This window comes from Narcine bancroftii, chromosome 14 (assembly GCF_036971445.1).
Source record: "Narcine bancroftii isolate sNarBan1 chromosome 14, sNarBan1.hap1, whole genome shotgun sequence".
In the NCBI taxonomy this organism is placed as follows: Eukaryota; Metazoa; Chordata; class Chondrichthyes; order Torpediniformes; family Narcinidae; genus Narcine; species Narcine bancroftii.
The window spans coordinates 5124336-5137661 of record NC_091482.1 but is presented as its reverse complement, the minus strand read 5'-3'; the positions used below and the strand labels follow the sequence as shown (position 1 = coordinate 5137661).

Genomic DNA, 13326 nt, shown 5'->3' with positions numbered 1-13326 from the left:
TTTTTGGTGCAAAACTCCAGCCTGTAGTGATAACCTGGCTGATTAAGCCAAGCCAGAAAAGCGGGGTATGACGCTGGTGTTTGTGTATGTGTCACTAACCTAAGCACTTCATTTATTTCATGGGTTCTTCACATTAAGAAATGATAGATGTAATATTATTGTTCTGCATGAAAATTGTATTGAGCATGAGATACCATTTCTGTTGCAACCAGAACTGAGACTCACACCACTATGAATGAAGTCTGGTACAGCATGTCTGTTGTTTGATAGTCTGGGTAAAAATGAGCTGCAAGTCAGGACTAATAAATTCTTCTGTAGATGTAGAACATTTGAAATGAATGCCATTTTACTCGTACACACTTGTAACCATTTGAGAGCATTTTCCAATATATGAAAACAATGGGATTTTCTTTTTAAAGAAACTTTCGCATTTCAGAATGGTAGATCAGGACCAGCATCGAATGCAAGGAGAACTGAATACTGAAGCTATGGGACTGGCGGAGGTGCCAGCATTCAGTTGGTGTTAAAATTTTGTCCCATCTGACATCAGATGATAGAACAGATTGGATAAGTACTGCTGTAAGAGGAATGCACGCCTCTTGGTGACACTGCTTGTAAGCAAATTAACTGTGGAGTTTTCTTCATGACAAGATTGATTTGGATCTATTTTGATTATAAATTCAAATATTTTTTCTTTTGAATTTTAGCATATTATAATTTGAGAGCCATCAAATAATGTGTTTGAGTTGTTTAAATTATCATTTTATTTTTATGCTGTAAATAAATTTGTGTTACACTCCAGGGAAGAATATCTCTTCAGGCTGTTGTCCGCATCACACGAGATTTGAATCACTGCTGCTGCAGTCTAAGATTATAGACACCTCCCTGTGGCACAGCTCTGAGTCAAGTGTGATATCTCCTGGGACATTTGCAACAGCTTGCGATGAGACCAGCAACATCCAAAACCCAATCACCTTCTCTGTGAGTAATAGAGGACATAATCATTAGATTTTTATTCAGACATACAGCACAGTAACAGGCCCTTCCAGCCCACAAGCCTGTGCGGCCTAATTACATCCAATCGCCTACAACCCCTGTACTTCTTGAAGGGTGGGAAGAAACCCACACACACACAGAAAGAATGTATAAACTCCTTAATGACAGCGCTCGAGTCGAACTCCGGTTGCTGTAACTACACTAACTGCCACCCATTTCTGCTTTATTCTTTTCCTACACGGGATCTGCCAGGCTTCATTTCTCTTGATAGGGAGTAATCAGCATGGTTTTGTCAGGGGTAGATCATGCTTGACAAACCTGATTGAGTTCTTCGAGGGGGTTACAAAAAAGGTTGATGAGGGAAAGCTGTGGATGTTGTCTATTTGGACTTTAGTAAAGCTTTTGACAAAGTTCCCCACAGGAGGTTAGGAAAAAAGGTGGAGGCATTAGGTATAAATAAGGAGGTAGTGAAATGGATTCAGCAGTGGTTGGATGGGAGGTGTCAGAGAGTAGTGGTAGAAAATTGTTTGTCCAATTGGAGGCTGGTGACTAGTGGAGTTCCTCAGGGTTCGGTCCTGGGTCCACTATTATTTGTTATATATATTAACGATCTGGATGTAGGGGTAGAGAATTGGATAAGCAAGTTTGCGGATGACACAAAGATTGGTGGTGTTGTGGACAGTGAGGTAGATTACCGTAGATTAAAAGGTGATTTAGGAAGGCTGGAGGTGTGGGCTGAGAAATGGCTGATGGAATTTAATACAGATAAATGTGAGGTGCTGCATTTTGGAAAGGCAAATTTAAATAGGTCATATACATTGAATGGTAGACAATTGAGGAGTGCAGAGCAACAAAGGGATTTAGGAGTGATGGTAAATAGTACCCTCAAGGCTGATACTCAGGTAGATGGTGTGGTGAAGAAGGCATTTGGAATGTTGGCCTTCATAAATCGGAGTACTGAATTCAAGAGTAGGGAGGTTATGATGAAATTGTACAAGGCATTGGTGAGGCCAAATTTGGAGTACTGTGTACAGTTTTGGTCACCAAATTATAGGAAAGATATAAACAAAATAGAGAGAATGCAGAGAAGGTTCACGAGAATGTTGACAGGATTTCGGGGTCTGAGTTACAGGGAAAGGTTGTGAAGACTGGGGCTTTTTTCTCTGGAGCGTAGAAGATTGAGAGGGGACTTGATAGAGGTGTTTAAGATTTTAAAAGGGACAGACAGTAAATGTGGATAGGCTTTTTCAATTAAGAAAGGGGGAGATTCAAACTAGAGGACATGGCTTAAGATTGAAGGGGGAAAATTATAAGGGGAACATGAGGGGAAATTTCTTTACGCAGAGGGTGGTGGGGATGTGGAATGAGCTTCCGACAGACGTGGTCGAGGCGGGATCATTGGTTACATTTAAGGAAAGAATGGATAGTTACATGGATAGGAGAGGACTGGAGGGGTATGGACCGGGTGCTGGTCAGTGGGACTAGGAGGGTGGGGATTTGCTATAGCATGGACTAGTAGGGCTGAACTGGCCTGTTCTGTGCTGTAAGTGGTTATATGGTCTTGTCCCCCATCCAGCTAAGATGCTCAGTCATACAAAATCAATGCCAGTTTTACAATGATCTTTGCCATCCAACTCCCCCCCACCCCTCACAATTGGCTCCTTTCTGATTCTATTGTGAACTCAGTGGAATGGTCTCGGAGCTTTTTTCCTTCCACTTCATGCTCCTGTGCACCATATACTCACAATCCTACATTTGTTTCCAGAAAAAGATTTCTCTAATTTTAAAGTTTTTGAAATATTGGCTGTAATAATATTATTGAGTGAAGTACCTGATGTACTGTTCTTCAGAAGCCGATATTGCAACTGAAGGTTTTTCCATTAAAGCACTTTAGTTAATCCTTCAAAACTTTTATTCTTTTGCTTGTCCAGTTGTTGCTTGACTAAAGCCATTCAAACTAAATGGATTGGGAGGTTTTGTTAGAAGACAATATGAATGGAAATTATTTGTAACTGACAGGTCCCATGACATTGGAATAGTCCTCAGGCATTTTTACAGCTTAATTTTACAAACAACAACTTGCTTTCAGTTTTCTTCTGATCTTAGGCAATGCCATCAGATTTCAACATTGATAAGTTCCCAGGAGAAGCAGCCCGTGGACAGCTGTATACAGCTCCTCCCAATCCCATCACCCAGTTGACAGGTAAAATATTTCTTCAGTATTATAAGAGACAAGAGCCTGAAGGAGTACTTTCTGTACAGGACTGCATTGAAGTGATGTTACTGTGAATAATAAGGGCTAGGACCACCACCACCCACTCCTGCCATTTCATGACTCCAAATACAGTTTAAACTCAGCCTTGCACATACAGGAGTTCAGTGCTGTCCGATGTCATGGCTTATTACCAATGGTTAAATGGGTTCTCGGATATGAATTCAAAAGCAAAATATTGTAGAAGTTGGAAATGCGAAACAAAAACAAAAAATTCTGAAAACGCTCAGCCGTTCAGGCAACATCTGTGAAAAGAAAACAGTTAACATTTTGAGTCAGTGAACTCTCATTAGAGTTTCCTGACAACCTGCAAAAATGTGCTTAACCATTTCAGTGGCATACAGTATAAAGAACAGAAAGTGGTCCTACAGAGAGTTTTTAAAAAATGTCAACATGAAACTGCAGTAATATTTCATGATGTGTAAAAACCATAGTTAATATAACAAAGTAAGCATGTTGACTTTGCAAATCCATCAAACTATGATCTCAGAAAGTACATTTAACAGAGCAGCAAACAAAGACGACCATCTTAAAGCATGTCAGCTGTAAAGGGAGTCCATTAACCAGCCATCGAATATCTGAAGCATTCTGCCTTCTCAAAGATGCTAGTGACTGGGACAAAATGATGGGTGTATAATAGGGATCCCATCCTTCCAATGATCTGACATTTTTTTTTAAAAAAAAGGAAAATGAGCAGGCTGATCAAAGCCAAGGTTTTATTTTATACAGGATGACCTCAAAAGGACTTTGCATACTACCTTCCAAACTAGTCTTCAAGTGATAATTCCTCCTGGTGTCCTCATTTTTCTTCATGGATGAAGAATAATACACATCAGGGTGGGTAAGTGGCACAACTTCAAGACTGAAGGGTGCCCATTTAAAACAGATGCAGAGGAATTTCTTTAGCTAGAGTAGTGAACATCTGGAATTTGCTACCATGGGCAGCTGTGGAGGCCAGGTTATCAGATGTATTTAAGGCAGAAATTGATTGGCGTTTGAAGAGTCAGGGTATCAAAAGTTATGTGGAGAAGACAGGGAAGTTGGGCTGAGTCGGAGGAGAATGGATCAATTGATGATGGAATGGTAGACCAGACTCAACAGGCTGGATGGCCTACTTCGACTCCCAAGTTTATGGTCAAGATGACTGTCTCCAGCATCCCCAATAGCACGCAGTCTGGTGGGGAGGTTATCACTGTTGCAGAATGTGGGGTACAAATAGCTACAGCCAGCGATGAAGAGACTGGAAAATGGAACAGGAATGCAAAGATACCTGCCGCCGCTTTCTTCACCTACCCATTAGCCAACGAACACAAAGCTCTTCTCAGATGAAACTCCATCCTTTGCTTGCCCAGCATCCCTGGGTCTATGCTGTAATGGGCATTTTCTGCAATTGGTGCCACACAGCAGTTTATCCAAACATAACTGCTCCAGTCACGGGAACATGGAAACCACAACAGCTCCAAATACACTCAGCTGCCTTACCATTCATTCATCATTACGGTGTCAAAATCTTGGAGTTTTTACTAACTGGAAGTCAGGAAGCAAGCACACAATTGAATCTAAAACTGAAAAACATTGGATTGTACAATAATTTATTTAAGCACTTCCCTTTTAAAAGGTGCTATTTTTCCAGATGGGGAATTCCATAACATTTACAATTCATAAGAAAGCATTTCTCTCTTTGCTCTTTTCGTGATGCCCTTAATTTTGTCCTCTTACCAAAAGCTTGTAGAAATAATTTCCATATTTTGCACATAAATACATTTCATTCCCAATAAATATAGTCAACACATAATCTTCATTCTGCAAGGTAATTTGGTGCATTCACTGGGAATATGTCAATGTCATTAATGCTTTGACAGTCTAATCGGGCATCATCCCATGTTGCCTTGTGAGCATTCTGTGTGGACTGCTGCCTAGCTGATTGATAGTCAAAGTTGCTATCAGAAACTTATCTCAGGGAATGGATAGTGTGGCACAGTTCATTTGGTATGGAGTATTCCTCACCAGAGGTGGGTTGAAGTGTAGCACACGATGGCACTTGGTGTTGGATTCTGTAAATAGAGTGGCCATTATGTTGAAGGCTATGCTGGGAAGGTTTTACCCCATTTCCCCTGCCCTAAATCACTTCTCTGTAATTTCTTAACCTCTACCAAACTTGCATCCATGTGAAGCTCCCTCCCTTTGTATAGATGGATGTAAATTAAAATTTTCAGACCTGCTTTTTCATACTTGCATTTTTCACCATGAATTTTGTGGGGTGGGGGTGCCGGTGAATCATGTGTTTGATATTTGAAAACTAATTTCTCCCGAGAGTACACTCAGCAACTGGTGACATGGGCACCTCAGTGAGGCTGGCAAAGGAAAAGGCTAAGACCTGCCATCTAGTGCTCCTGCAAAGGTTTACAGCAGAAAGTGTTCTGTTAAAGAACAGAAGCTGAACAAAGTGGAGGTTTAGTGCAAACAACACCTCAACCAGTCAGTAAATGGTTAATAAGCAGCAAAGACAATGGAGTGATTTTTACAATATCAAGGGGAGTGTCTCATGCCTTGGGGGGGGGGGGTGGGGGGGGCGGTGAAAGAGATTTATTCTAGGCTGCTATGTGATTGATGCAAGGGAGGAAATTACTGAGACTGGCTAAGACTTTACATTTTTGCTGACCACAAGCTTTCTACTAAATGATTGGAGTGCTTCCCCCTTCTCAAGGGCAACAGGGAAATGCCTTGCATTTACAGATCTGTCATCGTTGTAAATACTAGGGAAGTTATTGGAAAACATTCTTAGGGGCAGGATTGATAATTACTTGGAGAGGCAAGGATGATCAGAGATAGTAGCCACCACATCTTTATCAAGGGCAAATCTAACCAATCTGGAGACTGATGCAAAAGGTTAGGGCATGTGAGACTCAGGGCACTGATCCAAAATTGGCTTGGTAATAGGTGACAGAGGATGGTGATGGAGGGTTAAGGACTGGAGCTGGGAACCTTGTGGTTTGTAATACTTTATTTATGAATGATTTTTGATGTAGATGGCATGATCAAAAAGTTCACAAGATTGGTGGAGTTGATGATAATTTGGAGCATAGTCAGATTACAATGTGAGATCAATGTGTTGGTGAAATATGCTGAGAAATGATAAACTGCGATTGATCTTGATAAATGTGAGATGATGTATTTTGGGAGCACTAATGGGGCGAGGAAACTCACCATGAATGAGTATCAGGAATATTAAAGAGGAGGGACCTTGGTGGTGGAATTCCATATATCCACAAAGATGGTCGGGTTGGGAAGGCACATGGGTGCTGGTATTCATTAGCCGATTTAATACAAGAGTAGGGAGGTGATGTCCCACCTTTATGAAACATGGTCAGGTCAGTTGGAGAATTGCATCTGTAGGAAGGATGTGACATCACTGGAGAGGATACAGATGAGATTCACTGGACATTGCCTGGGATGGAGCTTTTTACTTGTGACGCAGGACTAGGGAGGCTTGGATCTGTTTTCCCTGGAGTGGAAATATATCATTATATAAAATGATTCAATTGTATAAAATTGTGAGGAGTATAGACTTCAGGCTCTTATCAGAGGTGAATAAAACAAAAGCATATAGAATTAGGGGAAGGTTAAGATATTTAAAGGGTATCTTTGGGGTTCCTTTTTCACTGCGAGTGGTAAACACCTGCCACACTGTCCGATAGAGCCGTGTAAATAGAGTCATCATCAACATTTAAATTGTCCGGATAACCACCTGAATCAGCCCAATTGCTGGGAGATGGGATTAAAACAGTTTGGGGCTCAAAACTCTGCATGTAATGGTGGGTTGGATGGCCTGTTTCCATGTTACACTTAAAATGCATGGTACTATCGAAATATCCTTCAACAGAGAAGGATATTTCATTCCATTTTTTAAAAATGCCATTTAGAATGAAAACAACTTCTGTGAGAAGACAGTCCAGAAAGTTACTATTCATATTCCAGCCTGTCAATGTGTAGTGCAGGACATTCTGAAACAGTGGCTTTACAGCCGCTGAGTCATATTCAGTGCATTCCTTACTACTTATTCCTGCACCTTGCACAGTGCCATTTTGAAAACAACTGGCCAAGGACAAGTCCTTGTCCAAGAGGACCAGTAAGCTCCAGCCAGCCCAAAATGCATCTCATTCATCTCATGATTTGTCAGCTGCAGAACTGTTTGCTTGTGTGCATCCCGCAGAGCATGGAATCTGGTTTCCTACAATAATGCAGGTTGTGTTCTGACAAACACCACTGCATCCTTTTGTAGCCAAAAATCACTGATGGTCTCATCCCACCCCAGCAGCAGCAGCAGGCAGTCACATTGAGAACCCCAGCTCGACACAAAGAATCAGATGCAGAGCGACTCCTCTAACCACCGGATGCAATGATGCTACTGGGTGTGCATTTTCCCTGATGGGTTGATCCATATTGCTATGGAATATTGCACTCCGTTCTACAGAGGCTTACTCCGAAGAAGAGCTGACCACATTCATCATCTAAGTGTGGTAAATGAGATGTTGGATCCTGTCAGTTGGCAGAATGCCTCATCATGGTGAATTTCAAGCAAAGATCAAAACCTACAGATGAACTCAATCATCACTTGCTCATTAATGTTAATGCTATCCAAGGATGCTTCAACTGAGCAAACTCAGGTTAAAGTGATAGGATTATTGAATGATTTTAAAATTAAAAGCTTACCCCTGTTTTAAGAAGGCTATCATTTTTGGAAGGGACTTGAATTCACAGAATTCACTGATGTCATGATGGTAAGAAATGCTCAAATACCCAGATCCAACTAAGATCATGAGTCTTTGCTGTTCCCAGGCCAGTTTGAAATGATTACAAGTTGCAGAGGTTTGGATGAGCAAACTTGATGATGGATATTATGGAGACAAGGAGTGCCAAAAACATTGATAAGAAGCTCCAATAGTTCAGTGGTTTGAGCACTGGTCTTGTAAACCAGGGGGTGGCGAGTTTGTTCCTTGCTGGCGCCTCATTTCTGTGAGGGGTGCTGGACAAAGTGGTGACTTTGTCTTCTTTATGGTGGGCAAAGTTAAAGAATTTCATGTAGGTTACATTCTAAAAGTCATATTACATGACAATCTTTAATTGCTGCTCTTTGGAAAGTCCTCCGTGCTTACACTCCATCTCAATTTGCTCCAAAATGTACCAGGGTTGTTAATAAATTGGGCAGCACGGACTCATGGGAGGAAGGACCTGTTACCATGCTGAATGTCTAAATTTTAAATTTTCTCTTCCTGCAGGCATTGTGTAACTCTTTCGAGCCAGAACTTTAAATAAGTTATTATTTTTATTCCCAATTATTCATCTTAATAGAAGTCTTTTCAAAAGGTATACTCACTCTGCGTTTTCTCCACTTTTAGTCTACTGCTGCGTATTTTGATTCCCCAAAAGCCCTTCAGGGAATACTTGGAAAAGACATACAAATAAGTTGTTCCAGTTGCAGTTGCCAAGGAACCTGCAGTGCTTTTAAAGTGTTCTGTTAGCAATCTTTTCAGATCTCTAATGTTTGCCGTTGCATCCAACAGAACACTCAACAAATCTCTTAAAAGCTTGCCCTGTATATCAGATGACATCAAAGCTTTTTTAAATGATATATAACGAATTGTGTCTTCCTTGCAAACGCATTTACAGAAGACAAAGCAAAACAGATGCCATTGGACATATCAGAAGGCAACATTCAGAAGTTAGTGGAGGATCAGGAACAAAGGATTATGCCGGAGAGGCTGCAGCAAACAAACCAAGAGACATTGGACCATCCCAGCGATTGTGGAAGGTACAGAGTGCAAAAATTCATGGAAGAGACCGACAGGTAAATGAACCCAACAAGCTAGCATCCTTTGTATTTCACAACTAGCATAATGACTTTAATCACTCATCCTTCTAATCAGGTTTCTAAACTCCTTTCAGCATCCTACAATTATTCCTGACCAGTGATTTGATATTGATAAATAAAAAATGCTTGGTATGCAACTTCATTCATCCTGAAAGGGGTCATAAAAATCAACCACCCAAACAAAATAAACTTCAGCTTCTTCTATGCATCATTGACATAAAATGTAAGAGTTATGGAGTTCTTCAGCATTCTGCCCAAATCATCCATGCTGCCTAAGTTAGTCCCATTTGCCCGCATTCAGCTCATATCTCTAAGTTTTCCTGTTTATGTAACCGTCTAAAGGTCTTCGTAATTGTCCCCACCTCTACCACTTCCTCTGGCAGCTCTACTCATCACCCTCCAAATGAAGAATCGTCCCCTCAGGTCCTTTTTTAATCTTTCCTCTCTCATCTTACATCTGTGACTATTTTAATTCCCCAACCCTGGGAAACAGACATGACTATTTTACTTATCCAAGACCCTCATGATTTTACAAATTTATACAAAGGTCCACTCTTAGTCTTGGACACAAGAGAGAAAAGTCCCAGCCTTTCTAGCTTCTCCTTATAACTCAAGCCTACCAGTTGCAGTAACATTCTCATGCATCTTTTCTGCACACTTCTCAGCTTAATGATACCTTTCCTACAGCTGGGTAACTAGGATTGTACACAACACTGTAAATGTCCTTCACACTAGTATGTTCCTGTACTCAATGCCAAAGACCACGTTCTTGGAACTTTCTACCATCTCTGTTTGACAACACTCTTCAGGGACCAACCAGAACGTCTTGCCCTGGTTTAACCTAAAATGCGACACCTCCCACTTGTATGGGTTAAATTCCATCTGCCATTCTTTGGCCCACTTTCCCAGTTCATCCAGATCCTGTTGTAATCCAAGAAAACTTTGCTGGAGGAATTTGGCAAGTCAAACGGAAGAAAAAGAATGGTTGACATTTTGGATCAGAACCATTCATCAATATTGTCCATTGTTTTCCTCTCACTGATGCTGCTTGACCCATTGATGCCCTCCAGCAGATATCTTGCTCCAGATTCCAGCATCAAGTCTCTAATGTGTTTTCTTCACTGACCACTTTGGTGGTTCTGCCAACTACATTTTCATCCAAGTTTTTAACATAGATGGCAAACAGTGGGCCCAGCACTGATTCTTGTGGCACACCACTGGTCATAGGCTTCCATTCTGAGTAATATCCCTCCATTAACTCCCATCTCCTACCATTTAACAAATTCTGTATCCCATTCAACACCTCACTCTGGAGCCCATGTGATACAACCTTCCAGGCAAACCAACCATGCTGGTATTTACATTGCCACTTTTCAAGTAACTTTGATGCATTTATTTCCTCTCTCACTCTCAATGGCAACATTTCTTCATTTTCCATACCAAGTTACTTTCCCACATAGTATTTCATTTGCTACAAACCATGACACTTATATTTTGTGATAATTTTCATTCATAAATTCGAGTTGGCCACATTTTGCAACCTTGACTACTGTGCATTTGTTTTAATGTTGTTCCTGCACCAAGTATCAGAGTTGCACATTGTGTCATGATTGCCACTTCCATTTTGTAACATCCTGGCACAGAACAGGATCATCTGCTATACCTGGCAATTCATCTTAATCCAAGAATCAATGGTACTGTAGACTGCATGAGAATGAATTTACCGTCCTCCACATGGTCAGCCTTGTGGAATTTATGACAAGTTTTCACTGTCAAATTGTGCAAGATCACAGGAGGAAATGAAACTTTTCCAACTTATTTACTCCAAGCTCTTGTTGAGATATTCAAAGCAACAGCTGCCTGTAGTGACACAGCAGATTTCCTTTCATTCATCAAATCCAGTTTATTTCACAAAAAAAAGGGTATCCCGTGACAGTATTTTCCCAGGAACTGAGATAAAAATTTCTGCAGCATTAAAATTATGCTTTTCTTTAGAGCTCATTCTACACTGGACAGTGCTCTGGAGATGATGGAATCTAGAGATCAGCCAAAGGAAGAAACAATCAAGAACCAAGCATTCAACGAAGAGACCTTGAGGTGAGAGCAGCAACTACAGACATTTTCATTAACAGCCCGATGGGATGATAATTCCTGGGGCCAGCTCAAAGAAGCAGCCCATTTTACACTCCACACAAGTTATGTTCTCATCAAACAGCTGAGATTCCACTCCAAAAACTGAGATATGAGCCTGGGAAAATTGAGCAAAAATCAAATACGTAATCACCCAAACTCAATATACAAAGTCAAACTTTGAAGTACACAACCATACACAAGTTTGGATTTGCAAAATACCTTGAAGACTACAATTTATGTAGTCCAATTTATGTCCAAGAGCTTGAGCATTTGAACAAAGACTCAACCAGAGTAGAATAGGAATGATAGAATCTAGGACTAAAAACATTACAAAAGTAGATTCTTTTTAACATAACAATTACAGTATGGAAACAGGCCATTAGGCCCTTCTAGTCCGCACCGAACCAAACACCCCTTTCTAGTCCCACCTCCCTGCACAATGCCCATAACCCTCCATCTTCTTTTCATCCATATACCTGTCCAACCTTTTCTTAAATAATACAATCGACTCCGCCGCCACTATTTCTCCCGGAAGCTCATTCCACACGGCTATCACTCTCTGAGTAAAGAAGTTCCCCCTCATTTACCTCTAAACCTCTGCCCCTTCATTCTTAACTCATGTCCTCTTGTTTTAATCTTTCCTCCTCTTAACGGAAATAGTCTATCCACATCCATTCTGTCTATCCCTTTCATAATCTTAAATACTTCTATCAAATCCCCTCTCAACCTTCTACGCTCCAAAGAATAAAGACCCAATCTGTCCAATCTCTCCCCATACTCCAGATGCTTAAACCCAGGCAACATTCTGGTAAACCTTCTCTGCACTCTCTCCACTCTGTTTATATCCTTCCTATAATTAGGCGACCAGAACTGCACACAGAACTCCAAATTCATTCCAAATTGAGAAATGCTCAACTATAATCAGGAAAGATCAGAATGGCAACCTCCTTGGTCTATAATAATTAAAGTGCAAAAGATAAAACCATGCAAGAGAAATCCGGAAATTAAAATTAAGCCAAGTAATGCAGGAAATGTGACAAAATTCTGACTTCTTTATTAACGTTAATGTAGAAATTACTCAGGATATTTTGGTGAGATATTTAATATTTGGCTGCAATATTTAGCTAAAATTAAGTAAGGAGTCAATGAGCAATAGGAATAGCGAACATTCTTTAATGACACTATCTAGTTTTACAAAATTGATGCCACTTACAAAACTTGTTCAGACATTAGTGTTTAGGTTAATTTTTGTTGAAAGCTGCGTCTAATAAATGTTCACAGTAAGATCATGTATTAATGTCTGCCTTGACAGTATGTTACAAAAGGAAGAATACAGCAGCACTGGAATCCAAAGCACAGCCACACAGGGAGAAACAACAGGAGACTCAGGAAACAAAACACCATGGACAAGTTCATCAATTCCTGTTGCAAGTAAGAACACACAGCAAAAAAAAAATGCTGGGAGATGCTCAATTTAGATTAGTCTTTAAAGAATTAAAACTTGGAGAAACAGTAGCTGCTGCAATGAAAATCTACAAATATAATCAGTTTCATGATAGGATAAATATGTTCCCTACAAATAACCAACCCCTATCAGCCACAAGATCAGCAAAGAATGCATATAATTTATTGTAATTGGCGACTAAATCCCAGCTCTCCTCTAAAAAAGGTTTAATCTGCAATAATCTGTTCAAGGAAACCTTGTAGTACATAAGTGGCTTCGAAAATGTGAAAACTTATTCCTACACAAGTGGTGATCACAGGAGAGTTTACTGAGGTTTCCAAATGCCCTCAGGCACGACACCTTGCATGACACATTTATCCTGCCTTGCATGACTTCCAACTTCACATTTATTTTTTTGCAGTAAACTAATAAAGCAGATTGAACTTTTTGTCAATATATCTATAATCTGGAGAAACACTTTGTTTCATCTGGTTGTACATGTACAATCAGACGGTAATGAACTTGGAGAGGGGCAAAAGGAAATTGAAATTCAGTGATAGGCAGATGTACATGGACAACCCTTTCACTGAGGAGGAAAAAGGTATTTCG

The 13326-nt window shown here is 40.4% G+C and overlaps 1 protein-coding gene across 2 annotated transcripts in view; it reads left to right on the top strand.

Moving 5' to 3' along the window:
• Positions 1-13326, top strand: part of tex14 (testis expressed 14, intercellular bridge forming factor) — a 67136-nt gene that overhangs the window by 52703 nt on the left and 1107 nt on the right. For both annotated transcript variants that reach the window (XM_069910457.1, XM_069910456.1), the window contains exons 23-27: positions 803-981; positions 3103-3199; positions 8939-9116; positions 11136-11237; positions 12586-12704. In XM_069910457.1, the coding sequence (XP_069766558.1) occupies positions 803-981; positions 3103-3199; positions 8939-9116; positions 11136-11237; positions 12586-12704 (675 nt within the window). The remainder of the gene's footprint in view (positions 1-802; positions 982-3102; positions 3200-8938; positions 9117-11135; positions 11238-12585; positions 12705-13326) is intronic.